The sequence below is a fragment of the Scyliorhinus canicula genome, chromosome 16, assembly GCF_902713615.1.
Source record: "Scyliorhinus canicula chromosome 16, sScyCan1.1, whole genome shotgun sequence".
Lineage (NCBI taxonomy): Eukaryota > Metazoa > Chordata > Chondrichthyes > Carcharhiniformes > Scyliorhinidae > Scyliorhinus > Scyliorhinus canicula.
In genome coordinates this window covers 59738934-59760517 of record NC_052161.1, presented here as the reverse complement: position 1 = coordinate 59760517, position 21584 = coordinate 59738934, and the positions used below count along the sequence as shown (strand labels likewise).

At 48.2% G+C, this 21584-nt stretch overlaps 2 protein-coding genes across 3 annotated transcripts in view; both read left to right on the top strand.

Annotated features, from left to right (window-relative positions):
- The window catches only part of LOC119950988 (interferon-induced protein with tetratricopeptide repeats 5-like), a 999792-nt gene that overhangs the window by 884805 nt on the left and 93403 nt on the right, over window positions 1–21584 (top strand). The gene's annotated exons all lie outside the window — the stretch shown is intronic.
- The window catches only part of LOC119950960 (interferon-induced protein with tetratricopeptide repeats 5-like), a 32790-nt gene continuing 13523 nt past the window's right edge, over window positions 2318–21584 (top strand). Inside the window, exons 1-2 of one of the 2 annotated variants that reach the window (XM_038773990.1) lie at window positions 2318–2700; window positions 12053–12182. Coding sequence is in view for 1 of the 2 variants with exons in the window: in XM_038773989.1 (XP_038629917.1) it covers window positions 2696–2700 (5 nt within the window). In the remaining variant the exon portion in view is untranslated. The remainder of the gene's footprint in view (window positions 2701–12052; window positions 12183–21584) is intronic. The other variant, XM_038773989.1, reaches the window with a different exon arrangement.

Genomic DNA, 21584 nt, shown 5'->3' with positions numbered 1-21584 from the left:
ATGACCTTGGTTCAGGAGATCAGGATGTAGAATCGGTTTGGGTGAAGATGAGAATTAGTAAGGGAAAGAAGTCACTTGTGGAAATGGCCTTCAGGCCCCTTAATGGTAACCAGAATGTAGGGCAAAGTAGACAAGAAGAAATATTGGGTGATTGTGATAAAGGAACGGCAATAATCATGCATGACTCCCCGCTTCTGCGTGGATTACCTCTTGGTGCTCCGTGTCCTCCCACAGTCCAAAGATGCGCAGGTCGGTGGATTGGCCATGATAAATTGTCCCTTAGTGTCTAAAGGTTAGGGGGGTTACTGAGTTAGGGGATAGGGTGGAGGTGTGGGCTTCGGGTGCTCTTTCAAGGGCTGGTGTAGATTCAATTGGTCAAATAGCCTCATTCTACATTATAAATTCTATGAGAGGATGTGCTGAATGGTCTGGCAGGCTTAAAGGTAGATGGAATGTATTCCAAGCTGATGAGTGAGGCAAGGAAGGAAAGAGCAGGGGCACTGGTAATAATTTTCAATTCCTCTCTGGCCACAGGAGAGGTGCCGGGGGATTGGAAGATAGGCAATATGCTACCATTATTCAAGAAGGGAGGAAGGGATTAAGCAGGAAACTACAGGCCAGTCAGTCTAACCTCAGTGATGGGGAAACTATTGCGAGCAATTGTGAGAGTCAGAATTTGGAGAGGCAGGGATTAATCAAGAACAGTCAGCATGGTTTGTTAAGGGGCGGTTATGTGTGACCAACTTGATTGAATTTTTCAAAGACGTGATCAGGTGTGTAGCTGAGGGCAACGTATTTGATGTAGTCTACTTGTACTTTTGATAAGGTCCCACATGGGAGATCGATAGCGAAGGCAAGGATATGAATGTAGGAGGGTTGATCAGTAAGTTTTCAGTTGATACTGGTTTAGCACAGTGGGCTAAATAGCTGGCTTGTAAAGCAGACCAAGGCCAGCAGCGCGGGTTCAATTCCCATACTGGCCTCCCCGAACAGGTGCCAAAATGTGGCGACTGGGGGCTTTTCACAGGAACTTCATTTGAAGCCTACTTGTGACAATGAGCAATTTTCATTTGAGATACATAGTGAGGATAGCCTTTGATTACAGGAGGATATGGATGGGCTGGTCAGATGGGCTGATCAGGTGGTAAATGGAATTCAATCCGAATAAGTGTGAGGTGATGCATTTGGGCAGGATAAACAGGATTTGATAGACTTGGATTGTTTTCCTTGGAGCAGAGGAGACTGAGAGAATCTTGACTGAGATGTATAAAATTGTGAGGGACATAGATAGAGTAGACAAATAGAAAGCTTGGTGGAGGGATCAATGAGCAGGATTTAAGGTAAGGCCCGGGAGGTTGAGAGGGGATGCGAGGAAAACACTTTTTACCTTGAGTCTGGAACTCGCTGCCTGACCAGGTGATGGAGACAGAGACCCTCCAATCATTTAAGAAGTATTTAGATGTGCACTTATGATCACAAGGTATACACGGCCAAGTGCTGGGAAATGGGATTAGAATAGTTAGGTGGTTGTTTTTGACTGGATGGGCAAAAGGGCCTTTTCTGTGTTATGACTGTGACTATGAATCAAGCTCCATGGATGGAAACCAGTGGAATGTGACAACCCAGTGTGTGATCCACAGTTAACCAAATGTCTTGTGTGGCTGAATTCAGAACCTAGATGGGCCGCATGTGGCCCCCTGGGAGCAGGTTGCGCCGAACGGGACGGCGGACTCAGCCGGTGGACCTGGACCAACAAATAGGGTCCCACTGATCTACTTGATCACCCCCGCCCCCCAGCAGGGTGGCCGTGGACTGAGTCCCAACCAGCCAGACGTGGTTAGAACATCACCATCAGAAAGTCGGCCAGTCGGGACCGGTGTATCGCTGGGAGGGCCTCTGGCAATGACCCCCCAGCCGTGCAATTTGTGCGGGAGTGATTCTCCGGGGCGGGAGGGAGCGGCGGCTGGCCCGATTCTCGCGTAAACACTCCGTCACGCGCCAAACGTGATTTCGGCGGGGGGGGGGGGGGGAGCTGCAGAGAATCCAGCCCCCGAGTCTCCAATCTCCCTTTCCTACAAACCCCCGACCATCCATTCCCCCCACCCCCCTCAATTTTTCATCTCACCCCTCAAGCCTCCATTCCCCATGATTCCCTCTTCCCCAGTCAAGCCTCGATAATTTCAGAGGCCAGAGGATTTTATATCAGAATATAATCCCCCCCCCCCCCCACTGCTACACCAGTTGCACCCGGTGCCTGCTCTTTGTGGAGGGAGATGTCACTGAGTTTAGCAGGCGATCAGTTGCTGCAGGGGGGAAATTGAAACCATCTCCCGCCGGCTGCCGGAGGAGTCTGTGCTCCCGGGGCAGAAACTCTCAAATCCCTCGATTCCGATGGTTATTCCAGGATGGTTGGGAAAATCACTGGAAAGTCCCAATTTTAACCCTCTACCCTTCAAGTGTGACAGGCAAACATAAACCGGTGCCCCACCCACACTGTGCGAATTTCATTTCCCAGGAATTGTCGGAGCAATTCCCAGTTTGCAGTCACTTTCGGGTTCACTTTCGTGCTTCCCATGTGAGAGGCGATTCTTGGAAATCATGTGATTGCGGAAACTATAAAAGTTTTGTGCTGAAGCCGGGCTTTATCAGTGACTGCCTGACTGCCATCAAACTCGGCACAATCCGGTTCAGCATCATGAGGTGAGTGAGTGATCGCAACAAACCCCACAGCATTGCGCTGCATTCGCCGCCGCTGGGATACTCCTTTCTGCCGGCAGCCCCGGGGGTTTTCCCGACGGCCTGGGACTGCCCCACAATGAGAAAACCTGGCCGGTGTAACGGAGCATCCCGCCCTGGGGGGAGTGAAGCAGAACTGCGGCGGGGTGGAGTGAGTGACATTGGTGTCCCCCGTCTGGTTGCAGAGGGAGGGGATGTGCGGGGTGAGGGGGAAGGGGGGAGGCCAGGGAACAGCAGCTTCATATTACAAACTCACCCATAATGGGCGGGACTCTGTTCCTGAGGCTAAGTGTTGACGCTGTCTGTCGGAAAGGCCGTCGCGTTTCTCAACGGTGTCAATACCTCAGGATCAGCAATTCTGGCCCCGATAGGGGGCCAGCACAGCACTGGAGCAGTTCACACCGCTCCAGCTGCTGTTCTGGAGTCAAGCGCGGTGTTGGATTTGCGCATGCGCAGTTGATCCCTTCAACACGCGTACGTGCAGTGGCTCCCTTCTCTGCGCCGGCCCCGACGCAACATGGCGCAGGGCTACAGGGGCCGGCATGGAGGAAAAGAGGCCCCCAGCCAGAGAGGCCGGTCCGCTAATTGGTCGGCCCCAATCGCGGTCCAAGCCGCATCTGTGGCGCCCCTCGGGGTTGCACCACCCCCCCCCTCACCCCCCCCCCCCCCCCCCCCCACAGGCCGCCCCGACCCTTCCACGGCGAGTTCCTTCTGGCTGAGAGCAGGTGTGGACGGTGCCGGCGGGGCTTGGCTTTTTTTACGACGGCTGCTCGGCCCATCCCGGGCCGAGAGTCGGCGGGCTGGCCGCAAAGAGCAGCGGCCGACTGGCGCCTTGGCGCCTCACCAACCACACTGGCACCAATGGCGTTGATTCTCCGCTCTGCAGGGAATCGCGTGCCGGCGTTGGAGTGGCGTGGCGCGATCCGCGCCGGCCGTGGGGATTCTCCGGCCCGGTCCCGGGCTGAGAGAATCCCGCCCAATGTGACCAGCCCCCGTGCTGCCCGCGTCCCATTGCCTCACATTGCCCACCTTCTGTTCCCCCACAGCCCAACCCCCCCCCCCCCCCCCAGCAGAGGCAGCGCACAACCGCAGGGAGAGAGGGGCAGACTGGAGGGGGCCTGCCGGACCTCACCACAGCAGAATGGCGGACCTGGTCAGTGCACTATGCCACAAAACCTGCCGTGAAAGGGCCACATATAATCCTGCAAGGGGCTAGCAGGCACCCAGCATAAAACTAGCAGCGTTTGCTGCAGATAGGGGACCCCGCACTTCTGGGTTGGAGGTCACGCATGCGCATGGCGATGTTCTCTAGCGTCTGCATCGTGCTCCATGGCGGACTCAGACCAAGGAGCTGGACCCGAAAAATAGTTTTTTCCCCCGATCGGCTGCGCGCCCGACCTTGACTGTCCGCCCGAACATTCCCCAGCTGCGTTTAAGGCCCCCTATGCCCTCCGATCATCCGCCCCCGACCAGGGCGGCTGTGGACTCAGTCCGCAGCCGCCACACGAGCTTCCCGACCGGCAGGATCATGTGTGGTCAATGCCATCGAGACTTTGGCCGGTATGAGCAGAGAATAGTGGGCCTGGCCTCCAGCAATGGCCTCGGGCAGGTGCTGCGCTGTGCGGTGTACTCTCCAAGTACGCCGCTTTTCGGGCCCCGGAATCGACGAACCGGCGCTGGTCCCGATTCCATGCGAGGAACTGGATTCTCCGCCCCAGCACCGGCCACGATTTTGGCATCGGGGTTTGGAGAATCCAGCCCACGTTGTCCCTATGGCACGCGTGGCACCACACCCTACACCCCCGACCATGGGTGCTACCCGAACCAACACTGAACGGGTGGCTTCCGCTATGGAGGCCTTGGGGAAGAAGGTATGGGCCATGGGTCAGGATGTCCAAGGCCTGGAATACTCTGAGCGGGCAGTGGCCGGGGCATATGACAGGGCGGCTCTATCACAGGCTGCTATGTACCAGGGCTACTTGGACATTGCAGTGGCACTCTGGGGCTTGGCCCAGACACTATGGCTGCGGGCATCACCTAGCTGCTGGCTGACCTGAGTCAGTCACAGACGGACATAGCACTGTCCCTGTGCTCCATGGCCAGGAGCATTGAGACTCTGGTCGAGACGGGAGTGGGCCTCCAGGGCTGGCAGCGCCAGGTGGTGGCAGAGCCCCCGGAGCTCTCTTGGCCTCAGCCCATCCCAAGGAGTAGCTCGGGGTCCAGCGGGCACGCCGAGGGAGGAGCAGGTGATGGGGCCCATGCCGGTGTTCCCACAGGGGAGGTGCCGGAACACCACTGCGCCTCAGACTCGCCCACTCCTGCCCCGGCGCATCCAATGGGCAGCGGGCAGAACAGATGGTACCACGCCACCTGTGACACCTGAAATGGGCCCGGTCACCCCAGAGGATGGTTGCCAAAGGGGACCCAGGTGACAGGGTGGGAATCCCATCAGATCACCTCCACCCCTGATGTACCACTTGGGGAGCCACTTAGATGGAGCGTTAGGGGCAGTAAGGCTGGAGTTAGACACCAGTTAAGTTGGCATGGGTGCCGCATACAGAATAGCGATAAGAAATAGGCCACAAATCTGTAGAAACATGTTCACAATAAACACCTGTTCACAAACATTCCAACCTGCCTCGGTGCTCTATCAGAAGGGTGTGAGGGATGGGCAGGGCTGGCTGCAGAGGGGGCACTGGGGAGTGGCTGTTGGTGATGGGCACGGGCCATCGCACAATGCCCCACCCCTGCTCCCCCACTGCCTCCACCCTCACCCGCATCCCTTCCCCATCTCAGCCGCCCCAATGGTTCAGTGGGACCATGTGGTGGAATGGCCAGCTCACATGCAGGCATCATCCAGGTGGAAGGTGCTACTTTCCAGATGTTATTGAATGATGTGGCGCATCAGAGCTCATCGTAGAGTAGTGTGGCATCATCCTACAACCCACGGACCAGACCCGCTGATACTGCCAACCCAGGGTCTGCACTCCGTAGTGAGGCAGGTAGGAATCACAAAGAGGGGTGCGGGGCAGGGGGAAGGGGGAGAGGTAGTGTGGGGGTGGGATGGATGTTTGTGCTGCCATAGATGAAGCCCCTTGCCCATTTTGGCCCTCTTTCGCAACTCCCTCAGCGGATGAGGTCTGGCATTCAACCTCCTCCTCCAGGGGGTTCCAACCCCTTCCGTGTCCAATTGCGGATCATCACATGATCTCCCGGTTGTACAATATCAGAGCTAGTTCAGGGTGGCACTTCCTCTTGCGTGGCACGTACTCGCAAGTGGAGACTCTTTAAGACTTTAGTGAGGGCTATTATATAATTAGCCATTTCTGTAGTCATATGGTAGAACTGAATGTCTCGGGATGTATGACAGTCCCAGGGGTTGCAAAGGGGTCTTCCGTACAAGATTTCAGCGGGGCTCAATCGAGTCTTTCCTGCAGGGGTGGTTCTGAACTGGAAAAGTGCAACAGGTAAAAGTTTGAGCCAAGTGGCTCCAGTCTCAGCTTGTAATTTAAAAAGCCTTTAAGTCTTTAAAGTCTGGTTAGCTCTTTCCACTATCCCAGCTGCCTGGGGTCTGTAGGCGCAGTGTAACTGCTGTTTAATTCCCAGTTGAGTGCAGAATTCTTTATTAATCTGTCCCACAAAGTGAGGTCCATTATCACAGCTCCATTATCAGAGCTTAAACGATGGGGAATTCCAAACCTTGTACAGTTTCACGCATAACAATTTTTACTACAGTTGAAGCCTTATTATCTTTTTTTTAATATAATTTTTATTGGAATTTTTTACAGAAAATATAAAACATAACGACAAACAATGAAATGCAACAAAATAACCCATAATAACTGTAACACCCCCAGACCGTATCGACGCATGTATCACATCCCCCACCCCCCCAACCCCAATGAACAACAAAAGAACTTAAAAATAAATTTAAATTAAATAAACAAACATAGTCATCGTCCGCCCCCCCCCCCCCACCTTTTCCCTCCCCCTCCCCTTTTCCCATACCCCTCCCCCGGGTTGCTGCTGCTACTGTCCCCGTACCCTATCGTTGAGCCAGAAAGTCGAGAAAAGGTTGCCACCGCCTAAAGAACCCTTGTACCGACCCTCTCAGGGCGAATTTGACCTTCTCTAGCTTAATGAAACCCGCCATGTCATTGATCCAGGTCTCCACGCTTGGGGGCCTCGCATCCTTCCATTGTAGTAAGATCCTTCGCCGGGCTACTAGGGACGCAAAGGCCAGCACACAGGCCTCTTTCGCCTCCTGCACTCCCGGCTCCACCCCAACCCCAAAAATCGCGAGTCCCCATCCTGGCTTGACCCTGGATCCCACCACCATCGACACCATCCTCGAAGCCTTATTATCTACAGTAGGATAGGCCTCTATCCATTTACTAAACACATCAACAATCACTAATACATGCTTATAACACTGGCATCTTTCCAACTCAATGTAGTCCAGTTGCAGGGTCTCAAAGGGACCCTCGGGCAATGGTGTTTTCCCCTGCTCGCAGGGGACAGCCTTCCCAGGGTTATACTGCTGACATATCAAGCAGTGACTGCTAATTCGTTGGGCTATCTCCTGCAGTCCGGGATGCCACCAGGTTTTTAACAGTATATCACCTGTAGCGCGTGCACCACAGTGAGTTGCAAAGTGTACACATTCGGTCACCCAGGCTGCCAAAGCATCGGGCATACATGTCTGCCCTGCTGGGGTGACCCACAGCTTACTTTCTTTATCATATGTACATTCCAATTCTTCCCATAACTTTTTATCACTAGCAGGAGTGTCCTCCTGTAGCTGGATTATGTCAGGAATGGTCGGCATAGGTTTTTCAGAGGGAGACTTGCTCTTTGAGCTTTTAGTCTGGCTCATCATTTTGGGCACTACCATTTCCTTTGAATGGGAGGCTTCTTTTGCTTGGTGGTCTGCCTGCCTATTTCCTTCATCTACTGGAGTTTTTCCTTTCGTATGGGCAGTACACTTTATCACTGCTACCTTTTCTGGGAGCATAAGAGCTTGGAGTAACTGGGTTACTAGCTGCTGGTGGGAAATTGGGGTGCCAGCGGATGTTAAGAATCCTCTGTTCTTCCATAATTGTCCAAAATCATGTACGACTCCAAAGGCATATCTGGAGTCTGTATAAATATTTACTTTTTGCCTGCTCCTAGTGCGCATGCGCGTATTAGTGCGAACAATCCTGCTTGCTGGGCCGAGAATGGAGTTTCAAATGCTGCTGATTCTACTGTCTCCCCACCCTGGTTGACTATAGCATATCCTGATAACCGCTCCCCCCTTTCACCGATGGAAGCACTTCCATCTGTGAACATGGTCAAGTCGGGGTCGTTAAGAGGGTGAAAATTCAAAACTTAAGATTTGTAAGTTCCAATTAAAATGCATCTTCAGCTGTGTAGACTGTTCATTACTTTATCAGAATTAAAAGGGCCAGAGCTCAGGCAAACCAGCATGGGAGTGTCAAGACATCTTCTGGATTACACACAAAAGCTTGTTGAAAGGGTTAATTGTCTTGCAGAGACAAAAAGGGGCGTATAGTGGTTGGATAAATTGGAATGATGCCATTCGCATCTCTAAACTTTAAAAAAATATTTTTCACTCAAATGGACTGGGAGTAAAAGTTGGAGTGCTGCCAAATTCCCGTTATCAAGTCTTTCAGCAAACACAATATGTTATTAAAACTCCTGAGTGAACCAATTTTGCGCTGTATCAGACGAGCATGATCATGGACATATTTCATTTACCCATCTGTTGTTTATAAGTAATTCTGCAATCTCATAATTAAAACATCTGCGTTGTGAGACAGGTTAGTTTCACCCTACTGATGATTATTTGTGTCAGGGAAGTTTTAACCCTGAACAAATGAAACACCAGCTTGATCATATTTGTCAGATGTATTTCAACTATCCTAACCTCCACTGAACACCATAAAACTAATATTTTCTTATTCTTACATAAGTGATTTTGCACCCTGATTAAAATTCCCTGTGTATCAAAATTACCCTGGAAATGCCAATGATAGCCTTTGAAAAGAAAAAATTGTTAACTGTACTCAAACTATAATCTTTAAAGTCAATGCGGAGACAATTTGAAGCTTTCAAATAATCACAGCTCGTAAAAAGTCAAGGTCTGAAGTCAAAGTCTGAATACAGAGACAGTGAATAGTTCAGAACAAAGTTTAAATGCCTAAAACTCCCTCTCTATAGATGCCTAAAACTCTCTCTCTATCTCTCTACGTAACTCTGTCTGTCTCTGGAACTCTTGTCGCTCTTTCTCTTTATCTAACTACCCCTCCCCTTCTCTGTCTCTCCCTGACTCGCTCTCTTTCGCTCTCTCAACTTTCGCTGTCTCTATCATTCCCTCTCTTTGTCTCTGGCTCTCTCTCTCTCTAACCCTCTCACTCTTTCTCTAAAATGGAGCTCAATTAAAATACTGAACAAAATTTTTCATTCTCCTTCGAAAACTATCTGTGTCATTCCATTTAATTCAATTTCCACTGATTAATTTTAGAGGCATTAGCTATTTTTAGAGATATATATTTCTTTGTGCAGATGACCTGCTTGCTGAAATGGTTACATTTTTGTACAGAATCAAAAGTGTTGGAGAACTTGGCATGATGCCATCTCCATCCGCTATGTGACCTTAGACATTATCCATCCTTTCTTTCAATTTTCAATGTTCATTATTTAACCGGTTTTTGGAAAGAGACATTACTGGATGTTTATTTTTCTTTTATTTCAAATGAGTTGAATTACTGCCGAATTTATCTGGACGGCTTGAAACGATCTGAAGTTATTCTCGACATGTATCCATTGATAAATTTCTAACCGTAATCTTGTATTGATTTTCCTCCCCATTTTTTTGTTTTAGGAGGGGGGGGGTTAGTCATCCTCAGATATTCCTGAACAAAACTAATTGAGTGTTTTAGCCCCTTTCTGATCTTTTGGACTACTTAATTTGATTATTTTTTCTCTCCTTGAGACATTTCGGGACAGTCGTTAGCCGTAATTGTTGGCAGTTTTGTGATGTCTTTTGCTAGTTTGCCGTTATCTGTACTGCCGTATCTTTACTCGCTTTATTGACATGCTTAAAGGAGTTAGAGCTCAATTCCTTTAAACCAGCCTGTCTTCCAAATGGTGTGAAGGTTTAATTTATGTCATTTGTGCTTCTAACTTTATTTGTCTTATCTTTACTTCTGTGTATCTCACCATTTTCTCTGTTCCACAGAAATCACACCCATCTTTGATCATTGTTTTTTTTCCAGAGTATTTTGCTCTTCAAAAACCAAAAAAAAAGAAATTTTAAACTGACTTTTTTACTCATTTGGCCTTGATACTAGATTTATTGGATGTTACCTCACCGTCTGTCCGCCTTGCCGAGTGATTGTAATTTTTGGCGGTCAAAGGTTTGACTACTCGCCTTGTCCACCGGCTCGAGCGGCGTCCAGCTCAGCAAATCCTTCCAGGCTTACACTAAATGTTAGGGGTGAAAATATTCACACGAAGGCCTGAGTATCAGTAACAAAGCAGTTTATTATGTCAGAATTCTGGGAGATAAGATTTGGGAACTCCGCAGTCCCTGATAGCATCTTATCCCACTTAAGCTTAAACTCACATGGATTAATATACAGATTCAAGCCTAATGACTTGGTTCTTTTCCCATATGCGCATTCTTTTTTTTTAAGACCTTTGCTGTTTTAACTATTTCTTTCTCTGTCAATTTTATACCCAATTTTAATGCATTAGTTTTCCCCAGTGGCCATTTTTCTTCTCCTAAATTTTTATGCAATTCTCCTGACAATTGTCTCAGTTGCTTGGAATATTGCAGATATTGTTCACACAAGGTTTGAAGCACGCTTCCATTATCAGAGGTTGTATCTAACGTATTACCCATCTCCAACACTATTGGCAGTTAATGATTGTTGCGATTATTGTTTATTTGGCGAAATGGTCCTGGACCACTTTATTCAATCATGAATTTAAACGGAGTTATCCTGCTCCGTTGCCCAATTCAGGCAGGCTCATCCGTGCCTGCAAGCCTATCTAACCACAAGGTTCTGTCCTTGTTATATTTTTACCTTAGCGTTGATCACGCACCCTTCTAAATCCTCTTATCACGGGGGCACTTTTAGACAAAAGCAAGGATCATGATGATGCCGAAACCTCTTCTGTAGGTATTACTGTAGGGGCTACACACCCTCCCTTAAAGCACTAGTCCCTGACTGTGCCTGTGACTATTGCTGTAGGGGTCACACTCCCTCCCTTAAAGCACTAGTCCCTGACTGTGCCGGTGACTATTACTGTAGGGATCACACTCCCTCCCTTAAAGCACTAGTCCCTGACTGTGCCTGTGACTATTACTGTAGGTGTCACACTCCCTCCCTTAAAGCACTAGTCCCTGACTGTGCCTGTGACTATTACTGTAGGTGTCACACTCCCTCCTTAAAGCACTAGACTCTGACTGTGCCGGTGACTATTACTGTAGGTGTCACACTCCCTCCCTTAAAGCACTAGTCCCTGACTATGCCTAGTGACAATTACTGTAGGGGTCACACTCCCTCCCTTAAACGGGTTCGCCGGACTGACCTGGATTTCGTAGGAGCGTCCCTGAGCGCTGACAGCGGGGCCGAATCGTGGACGGTACAGCAGAGAGGAATACCAAAGTGGCAAAAGCTTTACTCACAATTGTGGCCCAATTCCTCCTTCGCTCCCGAACTCGATCAGTCGCTTATGCCGCCAGTCCCAGCGGAGACTCTTTGAAATCCCACTGCTGTCCCCAAAATGTGAATGTGTCTCTAATTCACTTGTCTCTCAGTCCGGAAGAAACGGTCTCGAACACGTTCGTACTTTAGAATATTCCTTATTACGATCGGGGCAGCCCTCTAGGTATTCCAAAGGTCCACCTCTGAGAGTACCAAAGTTTTGCTCTAAACATCCTGTCTTTATATGTTTTTTTAAGAGGGCTGTCCTTTGCATTCACTTGAGCTTGCCCCCATTACAAAGCATAGCTTGTTTTTGCCATAGTTTCGATACATGATTTTACAGACTTTAAAGTTATCTATTGGCATATGAGTATGTAGCAGTTTTAGCAAAAACAGCAGGTATTTAGCCACAGTATCAATGGCTCCCACATTTCATATTCCGTCATCCAGCCATCTTCCTTGTTTCTCAAGGCTATTCGGCTTACAGTCATGAGTCGGCTCACGAATTCAATAACAACTCCCTTATTTCTAACTTTCCACTAATGTGTCCCATTAATTCTGGCTTGTTCTAGCTATTAACCCTTGCTTCACATTCTCAGCAGCATGGATGTTGTTGTAGCGGATCTCCGTATTGGTCTGTGGCCTCCGGATAGGCGTCATTAGCGACGATCGCAGTGGATACATCCTGTCGTCCAAGAGCCGACCCCTCACCCGGGGTGCACCTCAAAGGTATCGGGAACTGTCGAGTGTGCCAGGATGAAGGCGTCGTACATGCTGCTTGGGTGTCGGGCACAGATGTGCATCTCGTGGTCACAGAGCAGCTGCACGTTCATGGAGTGGAACTCCTTTCACTTTTTGAAGGTCACTCAGTGGTGCTCATAGGAGGACATGAGTCCTGGTTATCACACCCTGGACCTGTGGCATCCAGGCAATGGCGGCGAACCCCGCTGCCCAGGCAATCTGGTGGGCTTAGTCCGCATTGAAGTTGATATATTGTGCCGAGCAGGTATACAAGGACTCCTTCAGAGTGCAGATGTACCTGTGTACAGAGGTCTGCAAGATCACACACAGGTCTCCACCTGGTGCCTGGCAGGACCCTGTGACGAAAACGTTCAGGACAACCGTCATCTTGATGGCCACTGGGAGCGGGTGACACCCCCCACCGCCCCACCCTACCCCTAACCCCGCGATTCCAGGTGGGCCGTGACCCTCAGGTATGCCATACGGTTCCCCCGCTGAGCCGAAGTCTTTGACGACACGCCTGGTCGGGTAGGTCCGCGAAGGACAGGCACTGCCGGTCGCCGGTACACATGAGTGCCCAATGCGGCTCCTACTTCCCACCTCCTCCTCGGCCTGTTGAGTGGCTGGCACTCTATCATCACTGTCTGGCTTCTGTTTCTCAAGAAGGCTCCGCTGTTGCAGAATCCTTTCCGAGCAGCTCCTGCTCATACAGCCTCAGTGCATCCTCCAGGGCTAATGTCAGCCAGGATGAAGGCCATCATTTCTGGGTGGATAGCCATTGTCTATAGGGGCTGGAAGGCAGACATATTAGCATGATGCACACCCCCCCTGACCAACCAGGCCCAATGGGCTACATGGTGGCCCCGGGCTGTACTGCAGCCCCGGCCCCTGCATGTGTCCCAGCCTCTCCATCCTCTCCCCTTATCCACTCCCGACACTCTGCCCACCGCACTGCAATCCTGGCCCCGTTTATGCCCGGCACCGCCTGGCATCCATCCATGCCGGAAGGGATATTGGTGCCTGGCACTACCCATGCCAGCAGTTTGTTTGGCGGCCTCCAACTGTTGCCCTCCTGTAGGAGCTACTGTGGGTATCCCCCTTGGGTAGGCCATGTGATGCCCCGCCAGCGGGTTACCGACAATTGTGGGTGGTTGGTTGTGTGGGTGGGTTGCTGGGGCACCCATGTGGCCGGTGTCATGCTGCGCATCCACGGGCCACGGTGGACGGTCAGTGGGGTGCAGAGCAAGATGGCTGCTGTGCAGGACGCGGGAATGGCGGTCCATGCCTGGGCACCCCAACTCCACGGCCCATCTCCTGGTCATCCCCTGGTACCTCCGGCCCAGGCACATGTTCCACAGACATCTCAGCCTGCGACAGGACCGGGAGTCCACGGTGTTGCCTTTGGGAACATGTCTGACATCCGCTGTCTCCCTCAGCAGCCACGGTGCCTGTTTCCCGTTTCAAATACCACAAGTGAACATTTGTTATGGGCCAGGGTTTAGAGAACCCCAAAGTGTATCATGGAATTCACCTGACCCATAAACTGTTAATAGATTTGTGATATGGGGAGCACACTGCCCACTCGACAGGTGTGGTACAGCAGAAATGGAAAAGTATTTTTTAAAGCAAAACAATGTTTGTTTTATGAACTCAAGTTAACCTTTTTGAAACATACAGTGAACAACTTAGCAATCATCAATTCAAATGCAACCCCAAAGAATACAAGACTAAGTAATCCTTACTAACTTACCAAAGAACATCCAGAAGACAGAAGAAAGACCTTTTAACAGAAGCACATCAGGTTTACATTCACTACTGAAAACATTTATAATTCTGAAAACACCAAATGATCAAGTGATAGTCTTTTCATGGCAGAGAGATCAACAGTACACCTGCTCTGTCTGGCTTCAGCTACAACACTGAAAACAAAACTATAACACACTCTGCATCAAACAGCCTAAAACAAAAGTAAAAAGCTGACAGACAGCCTAACTCCACCCATACTCTGACATCACTGATAAACACCCGTTTCTTAAAGATACATTTCTGTAACACCCATTTCTTAAAGGTACTCTCACATGACACTTCCCCCCCAAGAAAAAAAACCCATTAACTTCAAGATGGTTTCATTTTTCACCTTTTCACTCTCCTTTAAGAAATGCACACAGTAAATATGCTTTTTCGTTTCAAAAAACAGCACACACAAACAGGTATAATAATATAGTCCATTTTTTTCCCGTTCCTCTTCCTCCAACTGAAACTGCTTCCGTTCATCACATTCGTGACAAAGCATCAGCTATCACGTTTTCTCATCCTGCCACATGTACTATTTTAGAATGAAATGGCTGGAACTATAAACTTCAGTGAATCAGCCTTGAATTTTTATTCCGGAATCGCTCCAGAAACATCAACGGATTATGATCAGTATATATAATGGTGTCAGACGGATTGCTGGTCACATAAATGTGAAAATGTTGCAAAGCCAACACCAAACTCAAAGTCTCCTTCTCAAGCGTTGAATACTTTTTCTGGTGAGAATTCAATTTCTTTGAAAAATAACCAATAGGCCGCTCTAGCCCTTTGTTGTCGTCTTGTAGAAGCACCACACCTAAACCCACATCACTTACATCAACCGCCACTTTGAATGGTTTCGTATAATTCGGGAGGCTAACACAGGAGCAGTGGTTACACAGCCTTCAGGCCGACAAATGCCTGTTGACACTCTGCTATCCACTGGTATCTGTTACGTTTCTTGAGCAAGTCCGTCAGTGGAGCAACCACACTGCTAAAATTTGGTACAAATTTCCGGTAAAATCCACTCATACCAAGAAATCGCATTATTTCCCATCGTGTTGATGGTATCGGAAACTCTCTAATAACTTTTGTTTTCACATACCGTGGGACCATTCGACCCTGTCCGATTGTATGGACAGGGCCTTTCCAAATTCACTTTTGTCTAGGTTTATCACCAAACCCGCCTCCTGAAGCCGATCAGATAACTCCATCAGATGTTTTAAATGTTCTTTCCATGTCTGGCTGAAAATTACCAGATCGTCGATGTATACCACACAATTGGTTAATCCTGAAACAACTTTGTTAATTAACCGTTGAAATGTGGCTGGGGTGTTTTTCATGCCAAATGGCATAACTTTGAATTGGTTTAATCTGGAGTCACAAAAGTTGTAATCTCCTTCGCCCTTTCGGATAAAGGTACCTGCCAGTAACCTTTAATTAAATCCAGTTTGGAAATAAAAGCTGATTGTCTCACTTTCTCAATGCAATCCTCAAAGTGTCCTTTTATTGTAACGGCATTAACCTGTCGGGTTTGGTACCATCACTATGGGTGAGCTCCATTGGCTGCCATCCACTTCAATTATGTCATTTTTAAGCATACTCGCAATCTCTTCGTGACAATTTTATAGTGTTAAGTCTATATGAATGTTGTTTGATTGGAACAGCATTTTCTCTACATCATGTATAGCCGTTTCAGTACTTCCCAATTTATCTCTACAAACTTGCCCACGTGATATCAATAACTTTTTCAGGTCAGTCCATTTCTGGAAGCTAACTCAATAATTTATCCCAATTGTTAATAACATCCTCATTTTCCAATTTAATTTGAGGCATGTCAAATTCAGAGTCATCTGGATTTGGTCCGTCACTTTGAGGTAGAATCATTCAAACCTCCTTTTTCTCTTCTTCCCTTTCAAAGTACCTTTTAAGCATATTCACATGACACACTCGGTGAGTCTTCCTTCTATCTGATGTTTTTACCACATAATTCACCTCACCTAATTTCCTTTCAATCTGATAAGGTCCACAAAACCTAGTTTTTAAAGGTTCACCTACCACTGGTAACAACACTAAAACTTTATCTCCAATGGCAAAACTACGAACTTTGGATTTCTTGTTCACTACCCGTTTCATCACATTTTGTGCAACCTTTAAATGTTGTTCAGCCAATTCACCTGCTCTATTTAATCATTCCCTAAAATTTGACACGTAATCCAATCATGTAATTTCCAATTTCTCAGTCACCAATTTTTCATTAATCAATTTAAATGGTCCTCTTACCTCATGACCAAAAATTAGTTCAAAAGGACTGAATTTGGTTGACTCATTAGGTGCATCCCTAATTGCAAACAGTACGAATGGAACGCCTTTGTCCCAAATTCTGGATAATCTTGACAATAAGACCTCAACATTGTCTTTAATGTTTGACTGCACCTTTCTAATGCACCCTACGATTCTGGATGGTACGCAGTTGATTTAAATTGTTTTATTGTTTGTGGCTGACCCCTCCACCCTGGGAAAGAGTGCCTGCCCACTCTATCCATGCCCCTCATAATCTTGCAGATCTCTATCAGGTTGCCCCTCAATCTACATTGTTCCAATGAAAACAATCCAATTCTATTCAGCCTCGCTACATAGCTTGCACCCTTCAGAGCAGGCAACATTGTGGCGACCAAAATTGTGCGCAATATTCCAAGGCTTACCAAGGCTCTTTACAATTCATTTTCCTCACAGCAAGATTATAGATTATCATAGATTATCATAGAATTTACAGTGCAGAAGGAGGCCATTCGGCCCATCAAGTCTGCACTGGCTCTTGGAAAGAGCACCCTACCCAAGGTCAACACCTCCACCCTATCCCCTTAACTCAGTAACCCCACCCAACACTAAGGGCAATTTTGGACACTAAGGACAATTTACCATGGCCAATCCACCTAACCTGCACATCTTTGGAATGTGGGAGGAAACCGGAGCACCCGGAGGAAACCCACGCACACATGGGGAGAACGTGCAGACTCCGCACAGACTGTGACCCAAGCCGGAATCGAACTTGGGACCCTGGAGCTGTGAAGCAATTCTGCTATCCACAATGCTACCGTGCTGCCCCATGACTTTCCAGTTTTTATACTTGATGCCCCATCCAGTGAAAGTAAGCATTCCATATGATTTCTTGACTCCTTTTTCCACTTGTGTTGCCACTTTCAAAGATCTGTGCACCTGTACGCCCAGATCTGTCTGACTTTCTATATTCCTAAGAGTTTTGCCATTTACTGTATATTTCCGCTCTATGTTCGACCTACCAAAATGCAATACCTCATATTTGTCGAGATTAAACTCCATTTGCTATTTCTCTGCCCAATTCTCCAACCTATCTATATCCTGCTGTATCCTGTGACAATCCTCAACTCTATCTGGCTTTCCACCAACCTTGGTGTCATCTGCGAACTTACTATTCAGACCAGCTACATTTTGCTCCAAATCATTTATGTATATTACAAGCAACAGAGGCCACAGCACCGATCCCTGTGAAACACCACTGGTCACAACCTTCCATTCAGAAAAACACCCTTCCACTGCTACCCTCTGAGTTCTGTGACCGAGCCAGTTCTGCACCCATCTTGCCACCTCACCTCTGATCCTGTATGACTTCACCTTTTATGTTATTATTTTTTTTTAATTTAGAGTACCCAATTCATTTTTTCCAATTAAGGGGCAATTTAGCGTGGCCAATCCACCTACCTTGCACATCTTTGGGTTGTGGGGGCGAAACCCACGCAAACACGGCGAGAATGTGCAAACTCCACACAGACAGTGACCCAGAGCCAGGATCGAACCTGGGACCTCGGCACTGTGAGGCTGCAGGGCTAACCCACTGCGCCACCGTGCAGCCCTCCTTCACCGTTTATACCAGTCTGTTCTGAAGCACCATGTCAAAGCATTACTGAAGTACATGTAAACAACATTCACCACCCTTCCCTCATCAATCATGATGTTGTCTGTCACCAATGAGCCCATTTGTTTTGAAATGGGTATAAATCCTGTCCCGGAGAATTCTCTCCAATAATTTACCTACTACCGAGGTGAGGCTCACCGGCCTATAGTTTTCTGGATTATCCCTGCTACCTTTCTTAAACAGCGGTACCACATTAGCTATTATCCAATCCTCTGGGACCTCACCTGTAGCCAATGAGGATACAAAGATGTCAGTCAAGGCCCCAGTAATTTACTCCCTTGCTTCCCTCGGTATTCTGGGGTAACTCCCATCAGGCCCAGGAGACTTATCTACCTTAATGTCTTTTAAAACACCCAATACCTCCTCCTTTTTGATGTCAACATGACCGAGACTATCCACACACCCTCCCCAAGAATTACCTTCCACAAAGTCCTTTTCTTTGGTGAACACTGTTGCAACGTACTCATTCAGTACCTCACCCATTTTGCTCTGGCTCTACACATAGATTCCCCCCACTGTCCTTAAGCATTCAAACAAGTAGAAATATAAGCTTGACAACCAGTTAATTGGGAGTTTTCAGTTGCCTCGTCACCGACCTCCCACCCCACTTTGAAAATTATATTGCATTCCAGAGGCGTCAGGTTCCAGTCACATCTTCCTCAAAGGCGATTGTCAATGCATGGCCGCCTATCACTGCTCTCCTTTGAGCAATTAGAAAATCCAGCCCTTTCTCCCCACACTGCTTCCCGATACTCCCTTCCTCTCTGTGAGAATGTATGAAGCAGTTCCAGAGGGTGGCAGTGCAGGACTATTAGTTGCACGATTACTGTCCAAATTGGGTGTAAATTCTTATGCGGGAAACTTCAAGGGGATGCTGTTGTAATAATATCCATTTTTGGAGGTGTGAGTGTGAAGTTAACTCAGTCAAATTTCTGTGAAATGGGAGAAGGGTAGCTTCCTGGCATCTCAGAATGCTGGGAGAAATGGGGAGTGAGGTGAAACATGAGAGCATGAGATCACTGAATGTAGGATCCCATGCTCTGAGAATACCTTGAGGAAAGTCTTGGAGCTGCAAGGAACAGCAAGTCAGGTACAAAGAGTCAGGATCATGCGTGTGTTCTCCAGTTGGGACAGAATGATTAGCAGTACCCTCAGAGACCTGTGTTTAAGCTCCAAAATAGCAGGGGCACTGGCAATAATTATCAATTCTTCTTTAGCCCCAGGAGAGGTGCCAGAGGACTGGGGGGTAGCCAATGTGGTACCATTATTCAAGAAGGGAGGAAAGAATACACCAGAAAACTATAGGCCAGTCAGCCTAACCTCAATGGTGCGGAAACTATTGGAGGAAATTCTGAGACAGAATTAATCTACATTTAGAGAGGTAGGGATTAATCAAGAACAGTCAGCGTGGTTTGTTAAGGGGCGGTTATGTGTGACCAATTTTTTTAAATTTAGAGTACCCAAGTCATTTATTTCCAATTAAGAGGCAATTTCGCTTGGCCAATTCACCTAACTTGTGTGGAAATGAACAGAAAGTCATAATGGGCAGTTAGGCTGTTAATTCCTGGTTAATTTGCTGTCAGTCTAGATTCAATAAAATCTGAGATGGATTTGCAGGTATCATATCATTTAATAATAACTAACTTGTAAGGCTGCATCAATCCATAGGACCTGCAGGACACACATACTGTCTTCTGCAGCATCCAGGATTAAGAGACTCTCGAGCAGAAGAACTCTGGAGATATACTTCAAATTACATCAAGATTCGCATACAAACTTCCCATTGGTCATTTTACACACCTCCTGATCTGGCCCTATATCCTAATTGGCTCTCTTTATCCAGGGCACATTTTTAACCCAGCATCCTTTTCACTATTCTCCATGAGGATACCATCCCCCAAGCCATGCTTTGCTCTCCTCTTTGTTCTCTGTCTGTGAACACATTACCCTCAGGGTACTACTGTCCATCCTATTAGTTTGCTCACTTCCTCATTCCCTCCTTTTATCATTTCATGATAACCCATCATTCCTAGCTGTAGTTATGGCCCCTCAGCTAAGAAAACTCGTTGCTCCATTTCTAAATCCTATTGCAGCACTTCATCGGCCGCTGCATGCTTGTGGATCCTAACAGTCAAGACTCTAGGGGCGGCTACCTGTTCCAGCGCACCCTGCATTTTACCCATCACGCATTTAAGGATGGCCAGGCTCACAAAGATGCAGGCGAGATAGTCAAGAGCATACCGGTTCTGCATGGCAAACAACCTGAGTTGAGATAATTCCCTGGTTATTGCCCCGAGGGCCCCTAAGGTCTCATTTCCCAGGATGGTAAGGCCACAAATAAAATAATTCCTATCGTAGACCGCCATGGAACCCCCCACACCTCCCAGTGCGCTCAGAATTCCCCATCCGGCGGGTGGCCCCGGTTGGGTGCTAGGACCTGAGGTTTCTTCCAGCCTTCGCAGAATTCGGCTGAGGCTGACCGGCACGCCAATTTATGGTGCAGTATCCACTCAGTGGGGCAGGGGACTGTGGTGGGGACTAGAGTCCCGATAGCAATGTGGCGGGGAAATGGGGGTGACAAAACATTGGTGGCTGTGCCATTAAAGAAAAAGTAGTATCCCTGCTCCGTGTACAGGCTAGCATCACAATCAGTATATTGATTGAGCAGGGAACCCCCAGTAGCCCATTTCATCCAGCTTTGGAACGCCCATTCGGGCCTCATAGCAATGTGGAACGCCCTAGACCCAACAGTGATATGAGAGACATTCGCCCAGCCACAAAGGAGCTGGAGGCCGGCGTTCAATGGAACGCAGGTGGTGTTATGACAGATGCATTGGCCAGACGCCTGAGTGACATGACACCTCCTATCCGTACAGGTGGGGAACAGACATGTTATATTTGTTTCCACCTCTACGAGCAAACACCCGTACCCCGGACTGCTAAAACAATTCTCGTACGACCGGGAATCTCTATTGGGAGTGAAGTGGCTAGGCGCCCTCCACCGTCGAAGCTTATCCTGCTGTGGTGGGAATTATCCCGAGGAAGGGGAAGGCAAATAGCTGGTGGGGCTGAACCCGGATCATAAGGAAGAGTGACTTGTTCGGGTGGTGGCTTGGAACTCTGACAATGAACCACAGTTTGGGGAGTGCCCCAAAGCAGTGAAACAGAAAATAACCTAGACACCGATGTGGGGTTTGGGTAGCAGACAACCCGCCCCAGGCCATACAAGCGGTGGTAGATCTAGTAGAAGAGATTCATACTGTCCAGGTTTCCCTCATTCCGGGTCCTAAATAAATTAAGTACATCTCCTGATAACCTACGTCTAGTGGTACCTCCCCCCTTACACAGCCTTTCCTCTGTCTAGCCCCTCTCTCTCTCTCACAACCTCTTCCTACCCCCTCCTCACAGTCTGATTTTACCTGTAATGCACCAAGGTTAACACATCCAAAATCAAATTTACATATACTCCAAAAACAAGGCAATGTCCATGCAGTCTTCCCTTCCCATCGTTGGGACCGGTGCAATTGCGTCATAAGTCCTGCATGGTCCGTTAACCTAATGACCTTCCATGAGTCCATACCACGTCCTCGATTATGGGGGCAGCGAAGAACGTCACCTTTGCAGAGGTGAAATGTCCGGGTACT